This window comes from Vombatus ursinus, unplaced genomic scaffold, assembly GCF_900497805.2.
Source record: "Vombatus ursinus unplaced genomic scaffold, bare-nosed wombat genome assembly UNPS02014772.1, whole genome shotgun sequence".
Classification (NCBI taxonomy): Eukaryota; Metazoa; Chordata; class Mammalia; order Diprotodontia; family Vombatidae; genus Vombatus; species Vombatus ursinus.
The window spans coordinates 22501041-22528145 of NW_020954550.1; the positions used below are offsets into that span (position 1 = coordinate 22501041).

The 27105-nt window shown below is 41.0% G+C and overlaps 1 protein-coding gene across 1 annotated transcript in view; it reads left to right on the top strand.

Moving 5' to 3' along the window:
- Window positions 1-27105, top strand: part of LOC114044085 (chondroitin sulfate proteoglycan 4-like) — a 116370-nt gene that overhangs the window by 81558 nt on the left and 7707 nt on the right. Inside the window, 2 exon segments of the mRNA XM_027863369.1 lie at window positions 308-439; window positions 8043-8215. Of these exon segments, the coding sequence (XP_027719170.1) occupies window positions 308-439; window positions 8043-8215 (305 nt within the window).

Sequence of the window (27105 nt, forward strand, 5' to 3'; positions counted from 1 at the left end):
GGGTTTACATAGTCACTGCTTGCCCTACTAAGTTACCACAATATGTAAACATATGTGTGCATGCATGTAGATTTGCATACATACATATACATACATGTAGATTTACATACATATACCCATATATATACTTTTCAAACCTTCAGTTATGCCTTTTTAAAAAGTACCTTGAAAAAAACTACAATATTTAGCTTTTGTGTACTTACTCTCTGCCTCCCTCTTTCGTGTTTAACAGATGAGAGTATGGTTTGCTGGAGTTTGTTTTTGTTGATTAACTGAAGTGACAAGGATGCCATTTTTCTTTTTACAGGAGCAATGTCTGGTGGTTTTAGCTTTCAGGTTACTGATGGCTTGAACTTTGCACCCCGACAGATTTTTAGCATCACAGCTCAAGCGCTGGTCCTCAGTCTGGAAACAAACAAAGGACTGGGAGTCTTTCCAGGTAAGACTTGAAGTGAAGGGAATTTTCAGGGCTAAGTTTATACATTCCATTTGATTAGAATGCTCCATTTACATAGTCAGAATGTGCTATTTTTGGTCATGGAGAGATATGGTGAATTGTGCACATATTTTCCTATGTCTCTGTTTTGAACTTAGAGCAGGACTTTTTTTTCTTTGTAGGAATTTAGCTGAAACAAGTCTTATTGCCCTTTCCCTACCCCTTCCTTCCCATCCTTATCCCCCCACCCCCATATCTCATTTAAGCATACAATAGGCGCTTGATTTGATGTCAGAGGACCTGGGTTCAAATGTTAACTCTACCACTTACTTGCTGTATGTTCTTGGGCAAGTGATTTAATAGCAGGTTGGATTAGACAGCCTTAGGGGTCCTTTACAGTTCTTGTTCTATGATCCCATGATCTTATTAAGTGCCTACTGCATACAGTACTGTGCTTGGTGCTGGGATAGATACAAAGATCAATAAGATGTGATCTCTGTCCTCAAGAAGCCTAGAATGTACCCGAGATCAAGTAGATTAATTGACCTCTGATAGAAATTAGAAGGCTTTGTGGAGGATGGGGCATTCTGGGTTTAGGGGGATGGTGATTAGCACACACAGAGGTGGGAAGGTTGAAGAAATGATCAGGTGATGGCAAAGTAGTTCAGTTTAGCTGGAGCATCGAGTACATCGGGAGAGTAGTCTTATTCAGCCAGAAAAGTGGGCTGCAGCCAGATTGTGGAGGGCTTTGAATACCAAGCTAAGGCATTCAGACCCTTCATAGCTTGGCCCCTTCTTGCACCTTCAGTCTGCTCACATCTTACTTCTCTCCGTGTAACTCTGTAATTGGTCTGGCGACATTGACCTTTCTGCTGTTTCTTACACAGGCCACGCTAAGTCCAGGCTCTGTTCCGTTACATTGGCCGTTCCCCATTCCTGGAGTGCTCTTCCTCCTCAACTCTGCCTCTTGTTTCTTCCAGTCTCAGCTAGAGTCCCACCTTCTGCAGCATTCCCAGCCCTTCTTACTGATGCCTTACTTCTAAGATTATTTCCAATATATCCTGTATGTATCTTGTTTGTACACAGTTGTTTGCACATTTTCTCCCCCATTAGACTGTGGGGACCTTTTTTTCCCCCTTCTTTGTATCCCCCACTGCTTAGCACAGTGCCTTACACAAAGTGGAGGCTTAATAAATGTTTATTGATTTGACCGAGAAGTCTGTACATTATTCAGTCAGTCATTAATGTAGAGCTATTAAAAGTTTGACTAGGATAATGGTATGATCCGAGCTATGCATTAGAAAAATTAATTTGTCAGTTGTTTTGCCAGATGAGTTAGAAGTAAGAGACTGGAGGAGGGGACAGAGTATCAGAGGCTATTTTAATAATCAAGGTGAAGGCTAGGGAGGTGGGATTCTAAACTGTGAACTAAGGCAGTGGCCGTGGGGATGAATAGGGAGGGAACAGATGGGAGGAATGTGCAGAGATAGAATCAACAAGCCTTGGTTACTAATTAAAATGGGTGGGGATGGGAGGTGAAGAAAGAGGAATCAAAGAGGAATCCAAGGTTATTAGCCTGGGTGAGTGACTAAGGAAATTGTGGTGCTGTAGACAGAAACAATATATCAAGAAAAAAAGTTGGTTTTATTTAAAAAAAAATAACAATGACTCATCTTTCAGGCCATTAGGGTACCATTTAGTTAAAAACTACTTCAGAATGGTGAGGTATCTCTGGACTGATGACCTAAAAGTGATAAACTTAGAAAATCTGGCTGTAAAAAAAATAGTGTTCTGAAAGATTCTTGAACTGAAGAGGAGACTTTTGAAATAACTTAGTCATAAGATTGTAGTTCTGAAGGTGGAAGGGACCTCAAAGGTCACCTTGTCCAGCCCTGTCATTTTATGTTTGAAGAAACTGAGGCCCAGGGAGAGCAAAAGACTTTGCCCAAATTTACATAGTTATTCAATAGCTTAAGCAGGATTTGAACCAGGTCCTTGGATTCAAGAGTCAGCACTTTCCACTGTGCTGCTTCCTTTATAGTCCAGTCTCCCATTTTGCAGATGGAGAGATTGAGTCCCAAAAAAGATTATGTTTTTTGGTTAGGGTCACAGATAGGGAAAGACCTGTTCACGTTAATTTAGGTATCTTCATTGTGTTCTGGCCACATTTTTATATTCATTAAGACAGTGGTATGTTTAAAGAGAAAGGTACAAGGCCACTTTAATTAGAGAGCCAAGCCCTTTGGATTTCTATTACTCATTCATAAAAATAGACACTTTTAAAAAAGAAAAAAAATGACCAAAATTCTTCCCTCACCATTGATTATCCTGAAGCCCTCAGGTGTTTTATAATTTCTGCATACAGCCTAGAACACCTACCATGTCCTGTATCTAAATGTCCTTTCCTTCTCAAGAGTCCTTCCGCTTGAAATCACATTTTTCCTCCAGAATCTTTCCTGACCATATGAGGGGAAGAAATTATTCCTCCTTTAATTTAAATGAGAAACTCACACCAAATCATAAAGACAACACCAAAATCCATATACTAATTAATATAAGTAGGCCTTTTAAGTTTTGGGTTTTTCTTTTTTAGGAGGGTTTTTTTTTTTAAACACTTTCAACAACAACAACACTTCTCCTAAACTGAGAATCCATTTAAACATTAGGTGTGGTGAAATAGTAAGTAGTCTTTTGCACGCTAGCACCTATAGCAATCATTTATGGGCCCTGATCCTCATGGTCTATGGTCATTTCCCCATATTGCTATTTAAAGCCACAGGTGATGGATAGAGGTTACCTTCCCAGAAAAGGAATCTCTCAGTGGCTGTTGACATTGGGCTGTAGAAGCAGAGTAATGGATCAGGGAATGTTGTGTTCCACCTCAGCTGACCCAGATGGTGTTATATTTTTTTTCCTTTGGCCCATAAAGAAGAACACTTTTTTGATGAATATAGATTGAAACTTGAGTTTTTATAGGAAAAAATAATCAGTTTGCTAGATTGCCTTTTACAAGGCAAGATAAAGTAGTTAATTCACTATCTAATAAAGTAAGATAATAGATTTAGAGCTGGTAGGGACTTTAAAGGTCATTTAATCCACGCCCTCTTATTTTAGAGCTGAGAAAATTGAATCCCAGAGAATTGAAATGATTTGCCCAGGGTCACACAGCTAAAAAGTGTCAAAGTCAGAATTTGAACCCAGATCTCCAACTCCAGATCCAACATTTTTTCCATTAAACCACCCTCTTTACTTTCACTTTGTCCATTTTAGAATACAAGTTCCTTGAAGATGAGAACTATAGTTGGGTAATCAATGACAATATTATATAGTTAATTATTATATTATCAATAATATTATATAGGTCTGTAGGTCAATAGGCACTTTGAAAAGATCACCAAGAGAGAAAGTGGTATAACTGAAAGGTCCTGGACGGAACTGTTCCTGTTGACTGAACATGCCCAGGTAGACTAGTTGTACCAAAGATAAGAGGTAGAATAAGAGCATTGCTTAGGATAACCCAGCCAGCATGTGGCAGGTGTGGGTCTGGAATGGAGACCTTCCTAACCGTAGACTCTATGCTTTGCTTCCTCTGAGTGTCTTACTTGACAGAAAAGGGGTCCTCAGATAGACCATTCACCCACCTGGCATGGAGACAAGCTTAGGTTAAGAAGTAGTTCTGGCCTCTAATGTGGGCTTAGGTTCTAGACATTTAGGAGGCAAAAAGGGGAGAGAAGTGAATGGTAAGCGTGTTACAAAGGAGCAAGGAATGAAGAAACAATATGGAGGTTAATAGCTAACGTTTATATAGAGCTTTAAGGTTTACAAAGTATTTTACATTCTTATTTGTTCCTCACTAGAACCTTGTGAGATAAATGGTATTATTATCTCCATCTTACAGAGTGGGAGATTGGGGCTGTGAACTTGTGAAGTGGGTTGTCCAGAGTCACGTAGCTAATGTGGATTTGAACCAAGATCTGATTCTGAGCCCAGTGCTCGGTGCACTATACCCCACTGCCTCTCTATCAGGACCTCCTGCCTTCTGAGTGTCATGATTCTGTGACCTCCAGCATAGACCCTCTTGAGAGAACAAGAGAGAGTTCAGAAGGATTTTGGCAGCCACTGGTTTTAGGATATATTACCTTCTCTCTCCAATATTTGCTGAATACTGTATTTTAAGAATTCTGGCAGCTTGTAATAGAGCTCTTTACATAGAAACGCACAAAACACAGAAGTAGAAACATAACATAGATGTAGCAAAAGCCACCCAAATATCCAGATTCTCTAAAAAAGGGGCTCTTAACCTGGGATCCACTGACCCCTTGGATTTCAGGAGAACTGTGAATTTGAATGGGTAAAAATTACATCCTTATTTCCTCTAATCTTTAAAACAATTTAGAGTTTCCTTCAGTAATTTAAAAACATTTTCTGGAGAAGAGGTCCAAAGTCTACACCTAACTGCCCAAGGGATCTATTACATACACACAAAAAATATTAAGAACCCCTCATCTAGGATAGAACTTCACTACAGAGGTCTCACTCACCCTGCTGTTACTGTCCTCAGTACTCAGAGGAGTGTGTACAGGGTATGGCACTGAGAGCGATCAATCAGCAAGTATTTGCAGAGCACCTACTATGTGCACAGCTCCCACAAAAGCTATTACTCCTATAAGGGAAGAAAGTGGCTAAAATCTCAGGCTGTCTGTTGAGAGATGTGAATTCTCTTTACAGCTTGGCCATCCTGTAGTGTTCTAGATGCCATTTGGTGTCTATTTAGAAATCTGCTAAGTGGCTAGAGCCCTGGGCCTAGAATCAGGAAGACCTGCCCTCTAGCTATGATGGGAACCTTCTGGAGTGGCTTTACCAGGTTCTGGAGACTCCTGGTTTCGATAGTCACTGCCTCTCCTCTTTTCTTGGTTCATTTCACACTTATTTACCCAAAATGGCTTTTAGGTTTTAAGGAAGGACAAAGAAATAGGTACTTCTAGTGACAGGGTCACCCCACAATATGGACATGCTAAGACTGTCTTCCAGAAGAGGTATTGCCTGCCCTTGGTGGTGGTTCTGTTTATCAGAGTCCAAATCCTGTTGAGATCAGGCCTGGGGTCTGATATACTTCTTGTAGTCTGTACCCTGGAGACATCCTCCTCACTCTAACCTGCTACAGCCAGGACAGGAAAAAGAAAAATTCAACTTGACATCCCTTCCTCTCTCCCCCTTTTGATTTCTCTGGCCATTTTCCTTTGATTCTACCTATAGCACACTACCCTGCTGCTCTGGTTGGTACAGACAAGAAAGGCAAAAAAAAGTTTAAATTTTAAATTTCCAAAGGACGGACCTCAATGCAGCTAGTTTGTGAAGTTTGGATTCAGTCAGAAGGCTGCACTTGAGGACTTGGAGGGCCGTATGTAGCCTGCAGGCTACAGGTTCCCAACCCCTGGTAGGTGGCTCAGGAGGTAGAGCACCGGGCCTGGAGTCAGACCTGAACTCTGATTCAATCTCAAACATTTATAAGCTGTGTTACCCTGGGCAAGTCATCTGTTCGCCTCAGATTTCTAATCTGTAAAATGAGGATGATAATAGCACCTACCTCCCAGGGCTATTTGTGAGGATCAAATGGGATGATATTTGTAAAGTGCTTAGCACAGTACCTGGCACATAGTAGGTGCTTAATAAATATTTGTTTCTTCCTTCAGTTGAGTGGCAGGGGAATAAGAGGGGAGAACAAGAAACAGAAAGATTTCTTTTTATTAAAAAAAAAAAGACTGAAAAGATTATCCTGAATTTTATAATTTTATGTTTTAAGTACAGTCATTTTTTAAAATAAAAATCAGAGTTGTTTTATTTTCTTTAGTTTGATGAATAAAATGATTAAGTATTCAATAAATGTTCACTTAAAATAATTCCCCGAGGGTACACCCTAACTAAACATGCTGCTGCTACAGTCAGCCTGGAGGTGGGGGATGGGGAGAGGCTGTTACCCTCATCAAGGTTATTGGCAACAGCTGCTTCCTTCCCTGCCCTACAGATCAATTGTCCTCACTTGGTGATTGTGGTAACAATTAGTATGATGGGGACACAAAGGGGGAAAAGTAGAAGTGGGAAGATTGATGTCCCTCCTCCTGCATAAATGCTGGGGCTGAAATAATGACATTGGTTGATGTCTAGGAAGGGTGGAATTCAGACCTGGTTTTGACTTTGTGAAACTTGGCTAGGGGCACAGGGCCGTGTGATCCCACCCTGCCCCCTGCCTTCTTGAGGCACCCTCTTCTCATTCCTGTACCCATCAGTTCTGAAGGCCTGAAGATGGCAGTGGTTTCAAGGGTTTAAGCCTACAGAGGCAAGGGAGTCTAGGAGGCAGTTTGTAATAGGAAATGTGATGTGTAAAGGTTTTAACCAGCATAGAGCTGGGCTATTCCTAAGCCTGTGATACTCCCACCTATCCCCAGGATTAAACTCCCCATCTCAGAGGCCAAAAGCATTTTTAAATGCTAAATGAGGACTGAGAAAGAATACTTTCAAATGTTTAGAAGGCTCCAGCCCCAGAGCCTTACTTGGCCTGTAGTATAATAACCACTGTCCTGTTTTAGGCTCTTAGATTTGTGGTTAGGTTTAAGCAGTAAGTCTGGCCATCTCGACACAGTGGGAAACACCTGCTCCCTTGAATTAAAGTGACTTTAATGAAATAGATGAACCGAGGCTGTCATTTAAAAGCTTTGTTTATGGCATTAAGATTAGTCAGCAAGTGTTTACAGAGCACCCACTGTGTGCACAACTCTCACAATAGGTGTTACTCCTACACAGGAAGAAAGTGACTAAAATCTTGGGCTGTTTGTTGAAAGATGTTAATTCCCCTTTCACCCTGGCCATCCTGCAATGTTCTAGATGCCATTTGGAATCCATTTAGGAATCAGCTAGGTGGTGCAGTGGATAGAGCCTTGGACATAGAGTTAGGAACACCTGAGTTCAAATCTGGCCTCAGAAACTTACTACCTGTGTGACCTACCTCTGTTTGCCTCTGTTTCCTCAACTACAAAATGGGGATCATAATGGCAACTACCTCTTAGGTTTGTTATAAAGATCAAATAAGATAATACTACTAAAGCACTTAGCACAGTGCCTGACACATAGTAGGTGCTATATAAATGTTAGCATAATAACAAAACAAAACGAAGTCTGCCCCTGATTGTCATGACCTTGGGTTCTTGAGGGCTGTGCCAGCAGAGCACAAACTCTGTCAGGCCCTACCACACTGGAAAGGGCCTAAAGATATATTTGGAGTATCTCATCTCTCTCTAGACTTAGAGTTTGACACCATAGTAGTGATTTCTTTTTTTTCTGGTCCTAGCCACTTGTGAATACCATTTACTAAGTAAGGGACAATGATCTGCATTGATGGAGGGTGTCCCTATACTGATGAAATCACAGCTCCTAGAATATTGGGGTAAAGATGGCTTCCAAAGAGAGCCAAGAGAATACTTTGCCTGCTCCTAACCCACAGAAAGGATAAGAGAAGGAATGAGATCATTCAGTATGAGCCTTTTAGAGGGAGCACTACGTTACGATGGGCATTACTGATTCTACATTTTTATGTTGGTTTGTCTCTTAGGCTCCACAAAGTCCATTACATCTCACATCCTGAAAGCTGTGACCAATGATGAGGACAGTGTGGGAAACCAATCGATCACATTCACAGTTCTAAGTTCCCCCAAACTTGGGAGGCTCATTAGGCTGGACGCTGACAATGACACACAGGATGTTTCTGCATTTACACAACATGCGGTAAGTACCGTGATTCTGATGTGACCTCACTCTGATGAAACCTGGGTGAGCTGGGCTCTGTCGGGAGGGCTCAGCCGGCGTCTCCTTCCCGTGCTTTTAGAACTGAATAGGTGTAACCTCTTTACTAGCTGCAGTGACGATGATCTTAAAACCAGAAGACTTCCAGGGGCCCTCGCATGGCACCAAATGGTTAAAAAGAGTTTGGGCTTCCTTTTCAGTGGCTTCTAGTGCAATAGGAAGGCAGGTGGCTTGGCACTTGTTGTTTTATTAACATATGTGGAAGGTTAAGCACAGTATGGGAGAGAGCATGTGTCACGGTTGAGATACAGTTCACAGCCAGAAGGTTTATTACCTAATTTAAACAAATTTCCCTTGAGGAAATCTACCTCCCTGAGCCATGTTTTTTTCATCATCATCATCATCATCATCACCATCATCATTATCATTCCAGCTGCTATACCAATTATAATTTTAAATTATTTATGTTATAATTTAAGAATGATTAATAAGTATTATTATAGTAGCTAGAATTTATATAGCTCTTTTAGGGATTGCAAAGCGCTTTACAAATATTATCTCACATCATTCTCACAACAACTATGGGAAGTAGATGTTATTATTATCCCCATTTTGCTGATGAGGAAATTGAGACACAGAGGTTAAGTGACTTGTTCAGGGTCACACAGAAAGTATCTGAGGCTGAATTTGAACTCAGGTCTTTCTGTCTAACGCTCTAGTGCTCTACTCATTGCACCAGGGTAAAAAGTAGAGTTTGGACTACTAGATGTTTTCTGAGGTCCTTTCTAGTTCTAAGATTTTGTGATTCTAAGAGAAATGCTTTAAAGGGGGGAAAAAAGATTTGGTTGATTTTTCAGCCACATTGGGAACCTGTGTAACCTGACAGGTTGTGCTTACATGAGATTTTATTGTTGGGTATTCTTGTGTACCCAGGCATTCTGAAAGATTTATAGCGCACGTAGAGAAGCATTGTGATTTAGTAGAAAGGCTTCTGGACTAGGAGTCATGAGGCCCAGGTTTGAATCCTGGCTCTGACAAGTCCTAGCTCTGTGACTATGAATAAGTCATGTTATTTATTTATTCTTCAATTTCTTCATCTGTAGGGCAGCTAGGTGGCACAGTGGATAGAGTACTAGTTCTGGAGTCAGGAAGACTTCTCCTCCTGAATTCAAATCTAGCCTCAGACACTTACTGACTATGTGACCCTGAGCAAGTCACTTAACTCTGTTTGCCTTAGTTTCCTCATCTATAAAATGAGGTGGAGAAGGAAATGGCAAACCACTGCAATATCTTTGCTAAGAAAACTCCTAATAAAGGGGCAGCTAGGTGGCATAGTGGATAGAGCACCGGCCCTGGACTTAGGAGGACCTGTGTTCAAATCTGGCCTCAGACACTTGACATTTACTAGCTGTGTGACCCTGGGCAAGTCATTTAACCCCATTGCCTAGCAAAAAAAAGAAAAACAAAAAACAAACAACAAAAAAAAACCCAAAGTGGGTCATGAAGAATCAGGCACAACTGAAATGACTGGTAAAACATGGCTAATAACACTTGTACAGCCCACTCTGCAGGGTTCTTGTGAGAAAAGTACTTTAGAGAGCTTAGGCTATATAAACATGAGTGATTATGTGATTAAAAAGATAACCACACTGAAATTTAGGGGGGAAATATATTTTCCTTTTTTGATGTATGTTCACTTTTCAGTTCTGAAATATCCTCACTGTTGGCTGTGAATTGAATAAATAGTAGATGGAAAGATGTAAATCAGATACTATTTGAGTGAATGAGAAGTTGAATGGAAATATTACAACTTCCCCACATGCCCACTTTTGACCTCAGAGCGGCCCAGCACAGGTAGCCAGAGGTGCTCAGGCTGAGGGGGCAGAATCCAGTTTGTCTTTGACTTCCACATTGCCTTTGTTGGTGATGTATTTAGGGAGCAGGTCATATGGCTGGCAGGGGCACCGAGTATAAGACTGAGAGGAGGAAGTATCATTTCTGCTCTCACAGCACTCACGGAGAGAAATGAGTTTTGAAATACAAACCACACTGTGTGATGAGATTAATGTGGTAGCAGCCGCTCAGGATGGAAGGATAGCCTTGGTTGGTTTGGCTTCACTCTAGTGGCCTCGGGTTCCCCATCCTTGCTCTAGTCAGTGCTTCAAATGCAATAAAAACAAACATACTTTATAGAGCACCTTGCCGTTTACAAAGCAATTTCCCATCCATGATCCCATTCGATATTTACAACAAATAGCTCTCAAAGTAGATTATACAAGGATGGTCACCCCCATTTTACAAATGGAAGATATGAGTCTCACAGTGGTTAAGTGACTTGCTCAGGGTTACCCAGCTAGTAAGTGATGGTGGAACCATGACCTGAACCTATGTCATCCATCTGCAAGTCCCAGGTCCAATGCACTTCTCACCACACCACCCTGTAGGCATCTAAGAGAGCTAGGTGAATGCGTAGTACCTTGGAGAAGACATTCCTCCATGCCAATAATAAGAACAATAATAAGTAAGATGGGTTATTGATGCCTGCTGTTAGGCATCCCAGGTCACATATATCTAGACTCTTCCAGAAGGTCTTACCAGCTCTAGGAATATGCAAGGCAGAGGTGAGTAAGAGAAATGGACCCCTTTGTATAGTTTTTCAGTTGTGTCTGGCTCTTCGTGACCCCATCTGGAGTTTTCTTGGCAGAGATACAAGAGTGGTTTGCTGTTTCTTTCTCTAGCTCATTTTACAGATAAGAAAACTGAGGCAAACAGGGTTAAGAGATTGTCCAAGGTCACAAAGCTAGTAAGTGGGCCCCCTAGGCTGCTTAAAGACTTCAGAAGGTACCTGAGCCATAATTTAATCAGCAAGGATTTATTCTACACCTACTATGCTTGTCATTTCACGGTACTGGCTGGAGTGGAGGGTGGGGTTGGGGGATATACAAATACCTTGTATTTATATAGCTCTTTAAGGTTTGCAAAAGACTTCACAAATATTACTTCATTTGATTCTCATAACAACTAGGGGGTAGGTGCTATTCCTCATTTTATAGATGAGGAGACTGGGGTGGGGCAGACAGAGATTAAGTGACATGCCCTGGAAGTGTCTAAGGCTGAATTTGAACTCAGGTTTTCTTGACGCCAGGCCTAGTGGTCTGCTCACTGAACCACCAGCTGCCTCAATACAAGAGGTATAAATGCTCAAGAGTTGAAAGGCATTTTAGAGTTTATAGGATCTTAAGATTTTAAATTTATAATTGGAAGGGACCTTAGAAGCCTTCTTCTCCAAACTCCTCATTTTACAGATGAGAAAACTGAGGCATAGAAGGTTTGAGTGACTTTAGTCACAGGTAGTAAGCAGGTGAATACATTTAGGCCAACGCCTGCCTGAAGTATACAATATCTCTGACAAGTGGTCCTTTAGCTATTGGTTGAATACTTCTACTGATGGTGAACCCATTACCTCAAAAGACAGCCTATTAGCCTTTCTGGATTTTTCTAACTGTTAGGAGATTTCCATGAGAAAAACACTTCCTAAATTGTAAAGTACTGTAGAAATGTGAGGCTATCATTCTTATTATTATTAGGATCACAGAATCCCAAATTTGGGATGGATCTCAGACAAGAATTCCTTCTGTAGTATACCTGACAAATGGTAATCCAGCCTTTGCTTAAAGACCTTTCTAGTGTTGAAGGACACCCTTTGCCTCCCGAGAACACTCATTCGGCTTTTGAGTGACTCTAGTTGTTAGGACGTTTTTCTTGACATTAAACCTAAGTCTACCCCCTTGAAACTCCCACTTCCTACTTGTGCCAGGGAAACAAGCCTAATCTCTCTTTTCCACATGAAAACCCTCCAGATCCCTTAAGACATCTGACCTATCTCCAGTATGTCTTCTTTTCTCTAGGCTAAATATCTCCAGTTCTGAAGTACATGTCCCTACCCTTATTTATACAAAAGGCCAAGGTCTTCCTCTGCATCCAGGACCATCTCCAGTCATCCTGATCTATATCTCGCCACTGGACTCTGATGGTTCTGGAGGAGAGAGTGAGGCTGGTGACTTTGCACATCCCTTAAACACTTAAATCCAATTCACATGCAAGTCATGGCAACTTCCTGATGTCATGGTCCTCTTTGAGAACAAAGGACAGACCACAATCAGGAAGAAAAGACTGAGGGGCAGCTAGGTGGAACAGTGTGTAGAGCACTGGCCCTGGAGTCAGGAAGACCTGAGTTCAAATTCAGCCTCAGATGCTTGAAACTTACTAGCTGTGTAACTGTGGGCAAGTCACTTAACCCCAATTGCCTCACTAAGAAGAAAAAAAAGAAAAGAAAAGACTGATATGCATGAAATAATTAGAAAACAGTCAGTCAGTAAGCATTTTTTAAGCCTCTGCTATGGGCCAGGCACTGTGCAAAATACCAGAAATACAAAGAGAGATCAAAGACAGTTTTTGCCCTTGAGGAGCTCACAGTCTAGTGAGGGAGACAAACAAACAAATATGTACAAACAACTTATATATAGGATCAGTAGGAAATGATTTACTGAGAGAAGTAGAGGACAGAACAGCATATAATCATGTATGTTTGTGCAGTGCAGATGCTGTTTGGATGCTGTAGAGAAGAGGTAGATCATTGACATCTACCTTTTTCAGGAAGACTTCTTTGGGACAGTTCTTTGATGAGAAGCAGGGTTGCTCTGGGTACACTTCTGTGTCTTCTTCAAGTGGCCATGAGGTCAAATGGGAACTAGAAGACTGACACCAGGGGAGTTTGAACTCTTATCTAGAAGCAGCTGGTGGCACAGGGGCTAGAGTGCTAGGCCTCAAGTCAGGAGGACCCGAGTTCGAATCTGGTGTTAGACATTTCCTAGCTGTATGACCCTGGGCAATTCAGTTAACCTTTATTTAACTCAATTTTCATCTGTAAAATGGAGATAATAGCACTTGCCTCCTAGAGTTTTTGTGAGGATCAAATGAGATAATATTTGCAAACCACTAAGCACAATGCCTGACCCATAGTAGGCACCATATTGCTGTTGTTATCATTATCTCATGTTCTTGTCACTCACCTGCACCGTACTATGCTGTTAAGGGTAAATTATTTACCCATTAGTTTCTATATAACACAAGGTGCACATCTTGTATCAAGTACAACTTAATTGTTGAGTCATAGTATTTTATTGGGGTGAATGGAAATGTAATGACCTATTGCCTCATAAGAAAAAAATAATAATTACTGCCAAAAAATAGTTACATGATAAGATCTTGACGATGAGGTTGTGTGATATCACAAAAGTCATTCAGTCTACGGACATTTATCAAACACCTACCGTGTGTTGGGTACCATGCTCAGTGCTGGGAGTACATAGACAAAAATGAAACAGTTCTTGGGGCAGCTAGGTGGTGCAGTGGATAGAGTACCCGCTGTGGAGTCAGGAGTACCTGGGTTCAAAATCTGGCCTCAGACACTCAACACTTACTAGCTGTGTGACCCTGGGCAAGTCACATAACCCCATTGCCTAGCAAAAAAAGAAAAAAAAAAAAGAAAAGAAACAGTTCTTGCTTATGTTCTGTCAGAGGAGATAGCACATACATATGTGAGCATGCACATAATATTCATGAGGTAGATGTTGAGAGAAAGACACTGGCATCTGAAGCAGGGAAGAAAGACTTTACAAAGAAGACAGTACTTGTAGGAAGAGATTCTAAGAAAGGGAAATGAGGAAGGAGTACCTCCCCAGCCCTGAGGGAGAGCCTGGGCAAAGACATGGAAAGGGGACATCAGAGTGTTGTATATGAGGAACACAGGACACTAGAGGCCAGTTTCTAATTAAGAGGGTTATGGATGGTGGTATGGTAGCAAGGAAAAACCAGTTAAGAGATATGAATTGAACCTGTCACAATACTCATAATTACTGAATATGGGCTGAAAGAATGTAGTATAGGAAAGACTTAATTAGACAGTCAGCCCTGCTGAGCCTGATGTATAGAAGGAGCTGATGCTGCAGAGGAAGCAAATTGGTTAATCTCTGAGGGCCCTCCCCCATTCCTATGATCCTCATTGACCTTTATTCTCCCTGTTCCAGTATTAGTCTCACAATTTCTCTTCTTTTTCCTTCTGCAGCAGAGAAAAAGAGACAGGGGCTGGGGTCAACCCTGGTAGCATCTAACACCCACGTGCTTTGAGTATCTTAATGTTCCTTGTCATTGCCAGCCCTTCTGCCCTCTTTCTTCTTTCCTGCCTGCCCTACTATGTGTTCTTAAGCCCTTCAAAGTTCAACTAGGAAGCAGGGCTGGGGTATGAATTATTCACGAACTACAGAAATTATTTGTTTCCTCCTTTCATTCCATTGTGGTTTGTGAACCTGAAATGTTATGACTGTTAGCAAGTCCCATCAGATCAGAGGCCTTCCAGATTACAATCATCTGATCTGCCCGGGCTCCATGGCTCTAGTGTGCCTGGTTCTGCCCTGCACCCGTCTCTCCAGTCTTCTCACAGTCAGTCAATCAACAAGCATTTGCTTAATGTCAGACTTGTGCGCGCACACACACACGCACACACACACACACACACACTCTCCTTTGCTCTCTGATGGCTGCAAGTGACACTTGGAACCTGATGTAAAGAAACATGTCCTAGCAATGCATTTTTTTCTCCTGTCTTCACATTCACAGCTCTGTTAACTTTATTAATTCTCTGTTAATAAGTTCATGCCTATTTTAAAATTTCCTTCCTCCATACTTTCTTCTGTCATCTTCTCATTTACCTCCTTACCTCCCTTCTTATCTCTTCCCCTTTTATCCCCCTTCCCCTAGTCTTTTTTGCCTTCTCCTTTTCTTGCCTTTTCTTTCTTCTTATCCCCTTTCCCCTTCTTTCTCTCTCTTCTCCCTTTCATCTTCTCCTAGTCTCTTCTCTCTTTCCCTCTTCTCTCCTTTTCTTTCTTCCTAGCCTCTTTCCTTTTTCCTTCTTTCTCTCTTTCCCCCTTTTCTCTTTCTCTTTTCCCTTTCATCTTTTCCTAGCCTCTCCTACCCTCCCCCTCCCTTAATCCTGTCTTCTGGATGAACTGGATGGTGAGAGATTAGAGCTAGAAATATAAATTTGAGAGTTGTCTGCATAAAGGAGATAAGAAGACCAGGGGGAGCAGATGAAGTTGCCAAGGCAGAGAATATAGAGAGAAAGGAAGAGGGTCCAGGACTTAACCTTGGGGGACATCCATGCTTAGAGGAGTAGAGGGTAAGACATGGATGATGATCCAGCAAAAGAGACTGAAAGGAAAGTCACATTCATGTAGGTGGGGAAAAAAGAGAGAGAAAACAGGGTCATGGAAGAGTAACCAGGGATGGGAGTGTGCTTAACAATGTGAAAAGCCACAAAAAGACTGGAGAGAAACAATAGATCATGGGATTAAGAAATGAAGAAGTCAGGCAAAGGTAGCTTCTCACAGGACACGTTTTAGTGGAATAGTAGGAAGTGGAGGGTTGTGATGGCCTCCCAACTCTGATATTGTGTAAGGGCCCTTCCTGCACTTAACATTTTTTTGGCCCTAAGAGTAAGGTGTTAATAATGGGAATAGATAATAGTGATGTCTAACAGTGCAAATGACATTTGAGGAAAATCATGAAACTATTTCCTATAGAAAGCCCCTAAAACTTTAAAGTGGTAGGAGAAAATAATCATTGGTAGATAAGGCACAAAGAATATTAAGAGATATAAGCCATAAGACGTGTTAACAAAGAAGATATTTGAGTTAAATTTTAATGTTTTAAAATATGCATATATATATATTTATATATATACACACACACACACATAGCTTCTGCATTTGAAAATAAACAGTGTATTTCTCAGCAAAGTGTATTTGTTTTAACTATTGTGTTGCTGATGGGTAATTAGTCTCTTCCTCTTCCCTCCCTTCCCATTCTTCTCTTTTGTTCCCCTGTCTCCTTTTTTGCCAGCAGATAGAAATGCTAATCTTTTCCTGATGTCTGTGGTTATGTGGCCTATGTCAAATAATGCTGTAGTTGCCACCCACTTTTAACTTTATCCCTTTTTAAAGTCATCCCTTTTACAATGTCTGCTACAGGCACCCTGTGTTAGCTGGATAACATTTTGGAAATGAAAGAAATGGTGGAGTCAGTTCTATAGTAATGGTGGTGGTAGTGAAGATGCCCAGAACATTTTAATTTAAATTAATAAAAAAAATCTGCTAAACACCCATAACCTGCCCAGCCTCAATCACTGGTGAAACAAAAACGGCACCCACGAGAGAACTGGTGAGCAATCAGTTGCTAACTGAGGGTGTTGTTCACTATAATTATGAAAGGAGTTAAGATTCAGCAATGCTAAGTCACTGTCAATTTTTCCTCTAGTTATAGTTTCATTGGTTATTATAGCTGAAACTATAACAAACCCACTAAGCATTTACCTCATAATTCATAGAAAAGTGTTCATAGATTTGGAGCCAGTAGGGCCCTCAGAGGTCATCTACTTCCTTTTACAGATAAAGCAACTGAGACCCAGTTTCTTGGACAACTGACTTGGTAAGTGGTATAACAGTTACACTTGAGCATCCCTCAGTAGTCTTGGATTCTACAACTAAAAGCTTGGTGAGACAGAACCAGTGTCTACAACACATACAGATGGGTCTGCTCACCACTACAAAAACTTTCTTATGCCCTGGAAATATATTGTTATTTTGTGAATAGGTGTCTAGTAATAGTCCAGATATAGAATCCTACAGTGTTCAGGTTGGAAGGGACACTAAAGTTCATCTCATCCAATCCCTCTCATTTTTTAGATGAAAAAATAGTGTCTGAAAGGATAAAGCAACTTGTCCAAGGTTACATTGTGAGTTAGTAGCACAGAATTAGGTCTAGACCTCATGTCTCCTAATTCCCATTCTGGTGGTCTTCATTCTTGGGTATGTGAGAGACTCCCTTTCTTACTTTATTATTAAAAGGCTTTATTAGAGGGGCAGCTAGGTGATGCAGTAGATAGAGCACAGCCCTGAAGTCAGGAGGACCTGAGTTCAAATCCGGCCTCAGACCAAACACTTGACACTTACTAGCTGTGTGACCTTGGGCAAGTCATTTAACCCCAATTGCCTTAAAAAAAAAAAAGGACTCTATTTGAGTTATATGGGACCTTGGAGTTATCCCAACGCCATCATTTTACAAATGAGGAAACTGAGGCCCAGAGATGGATAGCAATATGCCCAAGGTCACATACCTCCTAAATGCATAGAGCTGGGAATTGAACATAGGACCTCTGACTCCCAATTTAGCATCCTTTCTACTCTAACACCCTATCTTTCTGAAGCTCAGCTTCAGAAAATAATGCCAGTTAAAGTTGTGCCTTAATAGCAACACCAGTGCAGAGAAATGAGGAATGGCTAGCATGCCCGGCCATAAAAGAAATCTGTCTGGCCAGGAAAGTCATGGGGACAGGCCATCCAGTCACTAAGCCTACTGCTTGCTCCCTTTGGAAATGTATTGGCCTCGACAGTCTCCATGGTAACTCTCCAGTTTGGGAACTGGCACAGACACGTTCCCCTTGCCCTGTGTTGCCCATTGCATTTGGTATTCCAGTGAGATCTGGATTGACCCTGCATAACCTCTGTTTGTTCTTTGTGATTAGGATCTGATCCATGCTGTCTCTCCAGGAGGGCTCTTCCCTGTTAATTCCCCTTAATCCCTGGCATACACAGGCCGTCAGAGGTTGGGTCCCACTGTGTCAATGATTGATAACTTTATTTCCCACTCCCCCCATACGCACACATACACTCCTATCCCAGATAAACTCTTTCCTCCACCCGTGACAACCACACAGCTTCTAAGTCCTCCAGTGATGCTATGGCCACAGAGCGGACCACTCCAGCACCAGCCACACTTTGGGGCAGGCTTGCCTGAAGGACTAAGTGGTTCTGGAGTTAATGGGGTTAGCTGCCCTCCCTACTGGCAGCACCACTTGTCACAGGATCCTTTCACTAGAAAGGAAGAATATCTTCTGGGGTTTCTGCCCTATGCAAATTATTCATGGTACCCCCCAGTGGACATTCCCCATAGCCGAGTGCAACGTAGCCTTTGTCTCATCTGGAGAGGATGTGCTGCCCATTGGGCCAGCTGCTATCTAATGGGAAATGACTCCTTTTTGGACAATGTGGAGGGTTTTCCCTAGAACTTCAGATTTATGATGCACATATGACCACTTCAGCCTGAAGTTGCCACCCTTTATTCATAGCCAGTATGGTGAGACAGATAGATAGCTCAGTAGATAGAGTGCTGGGCCTGGAGTCAGGAAGACCTGAGTTCAAATCCAGCCTCACACACTTACTAACTGTGTCATTCTGGGCAAGTCACTTAACCTCTGTTCACCTTAATCCACTGGAGAAGGAAATAGCAAACCACTCCATTATCTTTACCAAGAAAACCCCATGGACAGCGTGGTCCTCGGGGTCACAAAGAGCTGGACTTGACTAATGAACAACGACATGGTATGGTGGAGAGAAAGCTAACCCCAGAGTCAGGAAGGCCTGAGTTCAAGTGCAGCGTCTGATATAGCCTAGCTCTGTGATGATGGGCTGGTCACATTTAATTTCTTAGTGCCCCCAGGCAGTTCTCTAAGGCTCCATTGTAAAGCCAGTACCAGCCTGCATTGGCAGAGAGAGTTCCTTTTATCAGTGAAATCACAAATTCCATTTAAAAAAAACCATCACAGGCTATTCAAGGAGCGAGGGACCATGGCAGATTATAACAGCTCCTTCTGCATCCTAAGCCAGGACTTGACATAGGATTCCCCTGCCCTGATGGATCAGATTTTCAAGGGTTTAGCCATCTCTGTCTGTGATGAAGCAGCCCAGATAGAGGTAGCTGCTAACCTAACCAATGCTATCCAGAAGTATGTACACAGAGTCCTTCCCTCAGAGGAGTTCAGAGGTATAGTGGTCCCTCCAGTATTTGCCCAGCCTATCTATGAGTAGCTCAGTGTGTATCTGTACAACCCAGAAGGTGCCAGATCAGATCGGCCCTGCTACCCAAACATCCACAGACTAGTCACAAGAATACCCTCTTCCTATCCAACCCCAATTCTGATCAATCCCCGTAGCCCATCCAATTCTGTATTTGTTCTTCACTCTTTTTTTTTTTTTAGGCAATTGGGGTTAAGTGACTTGCCCAGGGTCACACAGCTAGTAAATATCAAATGTTTGGTCTGAGGCCAGATTTGAACTCAGGTCTTCCTGAATTCAGGGCCGGTGCTCTATCTACTGCTCCACCCAGCTGCCCCTGTTTCTAACTCTTATTAAACCTTCTTACCACTATGTGTTGTCAGTCCCAGTTTTGTTAGACTTGGGGACCTCGACCAATTTTTTGGACTTGTTCTTCACTGTAGCTGAGGTTAAGTGCCCGTGTTTGAAAGGATCAGTGTTTCCTGGCTCAGCTTCCCTGACTCCCCCTCCCCATCCTTAATTAGTTCCAGCTTCCTTGAAGCAATCTGGGAACTTAAGAGGTCCCAGCCCCATCTAGTCAGTGTATCTTAGACTTGGTAGGTGCCTGAGTCACTAAGCCCTATTTCCAGATGGAGACAAGGAAGTCTTCGTCCAGAGGAACTAAGACATTCTGGCTGTATATCCTTGCTGTGTTAAGACAAAGTAAACTCCCGTGTCCAACAGCCCAAGAGTGCCTCCTTTGAACCTAAGTTCAAACCTGAACTAAGGGTTAGAACTGTCCCTACAATACCTTGGAACCCCATGAATGCCTGGTGATAGCTGAAATGATTCCTGAATGCTCATTTTGGTTCTGATCGATGACCCAGGAGATTGAACTCCTGTGTATTTAAGTTACGGAATATTGAAAAGGACTCAGCCCAACTGGAGCCTGCTCCCCGCTATCCTCCCCAGGGTAGCTGTGGACCCCCCTGGATAGTGTTGGGTGATGCAACCTTTGCATGAGGATCAGGGTGAATTGAAGCTCAGGCTTATGTTTTCCTCCTAGCATCCCTCAAAGCACTGCATGGAATAGATGAATGTCTTATCCAGCCACATGGCATTATACACCCAGGGGTAACCTCACCAGAGGAACTTTGATACATTTAGGGAGTGGAAAGGAAAAACTGAGGATGGGAACTTACTGTTCATGTAAGAAGGCGTGTGTTGGGTAGATCCGAAAATACATTTTAACAGGATTCTATAGTAGGTAACTGAGCCAAGTGGAAGACCAGAGGTATCACACATGTGGTTCTGGCCCATGTGGCCTGTAACATTCCAAGTACACCCCAAAACTAGGTTAAAATGTAATTGAGAAATATTTAACAAAATAAATAAATAAATAATTTTTTGTTGTTCAGTTGTTTGGTCGTGGCCAACTCTTTGTGATATGTATGGGGTTTTCTTGGTAAAGATATTGGAGTGGGGGCAGCTAGGTGGCACAGTGGATAGAGCACCGGCCCTGAAGTCAGGAGGACCTGAGTTCAAATCTGGCCTCAGACCAAACACTTGACATTCACTAGCAGTGTGACCCTGGGCAAGTCACTTAACCCCAGTTGCCTTAAAAAAAAAAAAAAGAGATATTGGAGTGGTTTGCCATTTCCTTCTCCACTGGATTAAGGCAAACAGGATGAAGTGACTTGCCCAGGGTCACCTAGTAAGTGTCTGAGGCCAGATTTGAATTCAGATCTTCCTGAATCCAGGCCCAGCACTCTGTCCACTGAGCCACCTAGCTGCCTCAAAAATGCAATAAAACATAGACAACATTACATTTTAAAACTAAGTCAATATATGCCCCACAGGTATCCTTATATATGGATTAGTGGCCCGTATTTCTCTTTGAGTTTGATTCTCCTGGGCTAGGCTATGCTTTTAGCACTGTTGAGCAGAGACATTATCCCCGTCTGTGCTATTGCATGATCAGCTTCTTCCGTGGGGCACCTACTTCAGCTGGCTGGATTTACTCATTGGCCAGGACAGAGATTGCAGGAGTTTCTGTAAAGGAACTGGTAGAAGGGATTCATCTGATCCTCTAAGTTTCCCACCAGAACCTCAATACTTTTTTGTCAAGCAGAGTGAGAAGTTAGAGCTCTGCTTGACAACACAGCCTGGAAAGCCATCACCATATGAAATTAGTATTACTCACCCTTGATCCTTATTTTACTACACCAATTGGCTGGGATGCCAAGGTTTACCTTTCCATGGCCTATCACCCACTATACAGAGTACATGAATTGCACGTAGATGCTCTACTCTCTGCCCACCATAGAATCCTATGAAAATAATGTGGTTTGATGGCCTGTATGGAAATATGTTTTGCATGACTTCACGTGTATAATCAATTTCATATTGCTTGCCTTCTCATGGGATAGGGTGGGGATGGGAGAGAGGGAGACATTTTTGAGCTCAATTTTTAAAAAATGAATATTAAAATTTTTAAATGTAATTGGGAGATATTTAACAGAATAAATAAAAATATATTTAAAAAATAAATAAGATAATGTGGTTTGCCTTTCAACCTCCAAAGGATACCTTTTTATATGAACTATATGAATTCCATCCCCAGTTTTTCTCTTTACTCACTCAGCTGGAAGCTGCCCAGACCAACTTATGTAATACTTGCAGGTGACCAGTGGCCACAAAAGGGAGGCCAACCACCAGAGTCTCTAAGGAATCTGGTCTGACTCTATTTCCATAACCTGGGGACTAATAGCTTTTCCTGGAAGTTGGTAGAAAGTCAGTAAACAAGTATTTATCAAGTTCTTTGTGCCAGGCACTGTGGATACAAAGAGAGACAAAGCATGGTCCCTACTCTCAAAGATCCCACTTTCTAATAACCAATCAACATTTATTAAGCACCTACTGTGCGCCAGGCATTGTAGGGAGATAACTATGTACATACAAGATATATTCAATGTAAACAGAAAGTAGTCTCAGAGAAAAGGTGGGGTAGGGTGGACAGTGGGAAAGGTCTCTAGGATGGAGGATGTGAGCTGAGTCTTGAAACAAGACAGGTAGCTCTTCCATCACTGATGATTAACCCCATGGTCAGCTGGGTTATGTCCTTATTCTGCACCTACCCAACATCCCTACCTCCAGTCTTCACTGTGATGGGTTCACCTCAACCCGAACCAGATCTACTGAATCTTTGCCTGTGCCCAGTAATTGAGTATGGTTAAGAAGAGTGCATAGTTGAGGATCCTAAATCCTAGACTGACTCCAATTCCACCAGTACCTAACATGGGCATACTTATTATAGGCCTGAGGAGAGGACATGGGAGCCCGCATGCAACTTTCAGGCCCTGGAGTTGGTAGAAGCCTTCCACCAAGGTTATCCCACCAAGCCATGACCTTGAACTCTGTGGAGTTATTCTGAGGGGAAGGAATGATATTGATCCAAAGTTGAAGGGCAGGAATGGGGTTCAATTAGCATGCTACTACTGTAGAAGAACGTCATCTGGAACAGGGAAACACCATGCAATAAACCATCTTCTCAACGCTACCTAATGCTGCCTTTTTTCATATGTTTGCCTGGATTCCACACTGATTTCCTGGCTTTAGTTTCATTACTGATTCAGACTTTCCTGATTTCTCTCTAGCCCTCTTTGGATTTAACTTTATAGTAAACTGTGACTGGACTTAGCATGGCCTTAACTTTCTTCCCTCAGACAGTTTTCCTTTCTTTTATAAATTTTTATCTCTACTGCTACAAATTTTTATATCACCTATATTTCCCATTTTATTCTTCCCTTTCTCCCTTCCAGAGAGCCATCCCTTATAATAAAGAATTTTAAAAAGAAAATAAAACAGTTTGGCAAAACTCACCAAAAAGAAGTTTTCTATTACATTCAGTGTTCCACACCTGTAGACACCCATCTTTGCAGAGAAGCAAGGGGATCAAGGAGGAGGACTTTCTTCTGTCTTTTCTTTGGGTTTAAGCTTATGCATTACAGTTTCCCTGAAAACAGCATCAGTTTTATTGTTGTTGTTCTTTCCAACATTGTTGTAGTCTTTGGGTATATGGTTTTCCTGATTCTGCTTACTTCATTTATCAGTTCATATAAATCTTCCCATCCTTATCTATAATCCAGGTTTACTTTTTTTTACTGTAATTTGGGATTTTTCCCGGTATGTTTCTTTCTTCAGAACTTGTCAATTGTCCTTAATCATTGGAAATCAATAAAAATAATTATTTATAAATGCTTTTTTAATGTAACCCCCCCAAAAGTTCCATGAGGGTACAACTATTTATTGGTTTTTGTCTTTGTATCCCCAGTGCCTGGTACATTGGCTGGCACATAGTAAGTACACACTTAATAAATCCTTATTGAATTAATGAATAGTATACTTATATGAAGTAAATAAATATATTAAGTTATAATGAGAGAACCCTTATCTTAAAATAAATCAGTTAGCAATTTCTCAAACTACCATATCATCTTAAAATAAATTATTATAATTATATTACATGTTACATGCACAAATGAGAAAATCTTAAAAATTTGAGCTAAAAAAATTGTATCTCAAAGAACTGAATGATTCATACACAGAGAATATGAGTAAAATGATCAGACTACAAAAATGAAATTCAAGCTTTTTAAAAGGGAAATCTCTTATTAATTAGAAATAATGAATGAGTTAAAAAAAGGTTTCAATTCATGGCATCCTTAATCTCCTCCATGTACAGGACTAGATTAATTGATTTTTTTCAGCTGTAATTGCTGGACTTATTCCGATTGTTTTGAGCAGTTAAAAATGAAGTGTTCTGGTTTTATGGTTAATGATTCCTGGCTCTTTTTCGTACCCATAAAGTAGAAATTGCATTACTGTTATTGTTCATGTATCCACTCCTGTCTTTTCTTATATTAATATGCTACTTTACAATACTACATTGAAAAAAAATGATGCACCATTTATTTTCCATTGCAAATTAAAATTGAAGAGTTATTCTAGCTTACAGGAAATAAGTCTACAGCTTTTCAAAGCCTGGATGTAGTAATGAAGAAATTAAATAACCTAAATTTGGAGATGAATCAATTTAATCAAAGTTAATAGAGAGTGTAATGAGATCATTAAATCCTTTGTGTTTTAATTGTATGAATTGGAATCGAGAAAAAGATCCATTGACTTTGACTGGTTCTTCTCCATTTTGAGAGTGCTTATCAGTAGATGAGATACAATAGGGGCTGAGTTCTATTTCAGTTCATTCTTCCTTTCAGCAAATATAGTTTACCTTTAAAATTCATTGCTTGTGAGTTGTAGGCCGTATGCAGAAACTAGGCCATGCATGAGCAGCTGGACATCTGCAAATGGGTTGGCTGTTTGAAACCATTAGGACTTTTTCTAACTCGTCAGTAGCAGGAAGGATCATGGAATCCTAGATTTAGAGCTGGAAGGAACCTTAGAGATCATCCAGTCCAACTTCTTGATTTTACAGATGAGGAAACTGAGGCTCAGAGAGTTTAACTAACTTGCCCAGAGCCACACAGCAATTAAGTATACAAGGTTTTGAATTTGAGCTTGGGTCTTCATGCTTCCAAATCCAGCATTCTATCCACTGTGCTATGCTGTCTCCAGATATCTTATGATGGATTTCATTATTCTGTTTATTTATGTCACTAATATTAGAGAACTCTTTAAAATGTTTTGGCTTTTCAATTGACTTTTAATATTTCATACAAAAGATCATAGATATATACACCTAGAAGAGACTTCAAATGCCATCTAGTATACTTCCTCTCCCCCCACCCCCACCCCATGTATACATATTAGGAAATTTACCACTCTCTGCTACTTACAGCAATCATAGTTCAATTCACCTTGATACTTCATTGATGTAATGTTAATTCATCAGTGTCAGAAATTTATATGACCCTTCATGTTAATCAGATATTCCATGATACAGTAGATACATAAGAATTCCTAGTGAGATTCTAAATGTATCCTTTTTCATTCTTTAAAAAATTATTTAAGTAACAATAATTTTTTTCTCTCCCTCCCCCTTCCCACCCATCCCAAGCCCCCAATGAAAAAAAGTAGAAAAAGAAAATCAAAACTCTTGTAACACATATGTGTAGTCACCAAATTCCCACATTGGCCCTATCTAAAAATATGTCTGATTTTGTGCCCTGAGTCTACTGTGTCTTTCAGGAAGTAGGTAGTATGTTTCATCACTGGTCCCCTGTAATTACGGTTGATTATTGCAGTGATTAGAGTTCTTAAGTCTATCAAAGTTGTTTGCCTTTACATTATTATTTGTTATCGTACAAATTGTTCTCCAGATTCTGCTCGTTTTACTTTCTTCAGTTCATATTGGTCTTCCAGGTTTCTCTGAAACCATCCCTTTCATTATATCTTACAGTATTTCACTATGTTCATGATGTATCATGATTTATTTAGCCTTTCCCTTAACTGATAGGCACCTGCTTAGTTTCCAGTTCTTTGCCAAAAAGGGCTGCTATAAAGATTTTCCTGCGTATGATTTCATTTTCTCTTTCTTTGATCTCTTTAGAGTCCAGAGCTACAAGTGGTATCAATAGGTCAAAAGATGTATGCAGTAAAGTAACTTTTGGAACATAGTTCCAAACTGTTTTCCAGAATGACTGTACCAATTCACAGCTCCACCCTAAAGGCATAAATGTTTCTATTTTCCCACAGCCTCTGCAACATTTGTCATTTTTCTGGGTCGTCTTTGCCAATCCCAGTCTCAGAAAAGTTAAATGAGCTCATTTGGAACCACACAGCCAGTAAATGTCGGAGATGAGACTTAAACCCAGAACTTCCAAAGTCTAAATCTAGTACTGTAGTCAGTACACCATGGGGACTCTCAGCTAACCCTTGTGATGATTCTTCTAGGTTCATGGATGCTCCCTTTGTAATTGCCATATGACATATTCATTTTTTCTTTAATGGATAATGTGCTGAGTGTGTGTCAATGCACTAGGTCCTGGGGGAGATAGAAATATGAATTAGAAATAGTCTGTGCTCTAAAAGAACTTCTAATCCAGTAGTAAATTCCCTTGTAAATCCACACTCTATTTAAAGCAGGGGGTCTTAACCTGGGGTCCATGGATAAATTTTAGTGGGTCTGTGAAGTTGGATGGGAAAAATTATGTCTTTATTTTCACTAACTTTTAATTGAGATTTTAGTATTTCCATCCAGTCTGAATTTCTTTTTTTTTTAAAAGAAGGGGTCCATAGGCTTTAGATTATAAAAGGTGTCTATGACACACAGAAAAGTTCAAGAATCCCTAATGTAGATGTTGGAAAGTCTTTATATATTTTTACAGGGAGTGGTTATGTTATATTATATTACATTAATAATAGCTCTGTGCCTCCATTGACATAAGTATCAAAGACCAGCCAATATCCAAAGTAACTCCTTTCCCTTGATAGCAAACTATGTATCCCTTCTGTTATGAGAAAGCCAGGCTTACTTTACTATCTAAAATTACAATCCCTACAGGAATTGGATAGCCGTGTTTTCAGGTTTAAGGGACTTCCTTCTAAAGAGAAGCAGACCACCACCATCGCCACCCCCACCCCACCCCACCCTAGTCAACTCCAGTGGTTTCATATTACCTCCAGAAGCAAATATAAAATCCTCCATTTGGCCCCTTCCTACCTTTCCAGTCTTCTTATAACTTATTCCCCTCCCCTTTGTATTCTGTGTTCCAGTGACACTGGCCTCCTTGGTCTTCCTCAGACAAGATACTTCATCTCCCCCTTCCAGGCATTCTCACTCCTTGTCTCTCAAATCTGGAATTCTCTCCCTTCTCATCTCTACCTCCTGGCTTTCTTTCTTTTTTTTTTTTTAGACAATTGGGGTTAAGTGACTTGCCCAGGGTCACACAACTAGTAAGTGTCAAGGATTTGGTCTGATGCCAG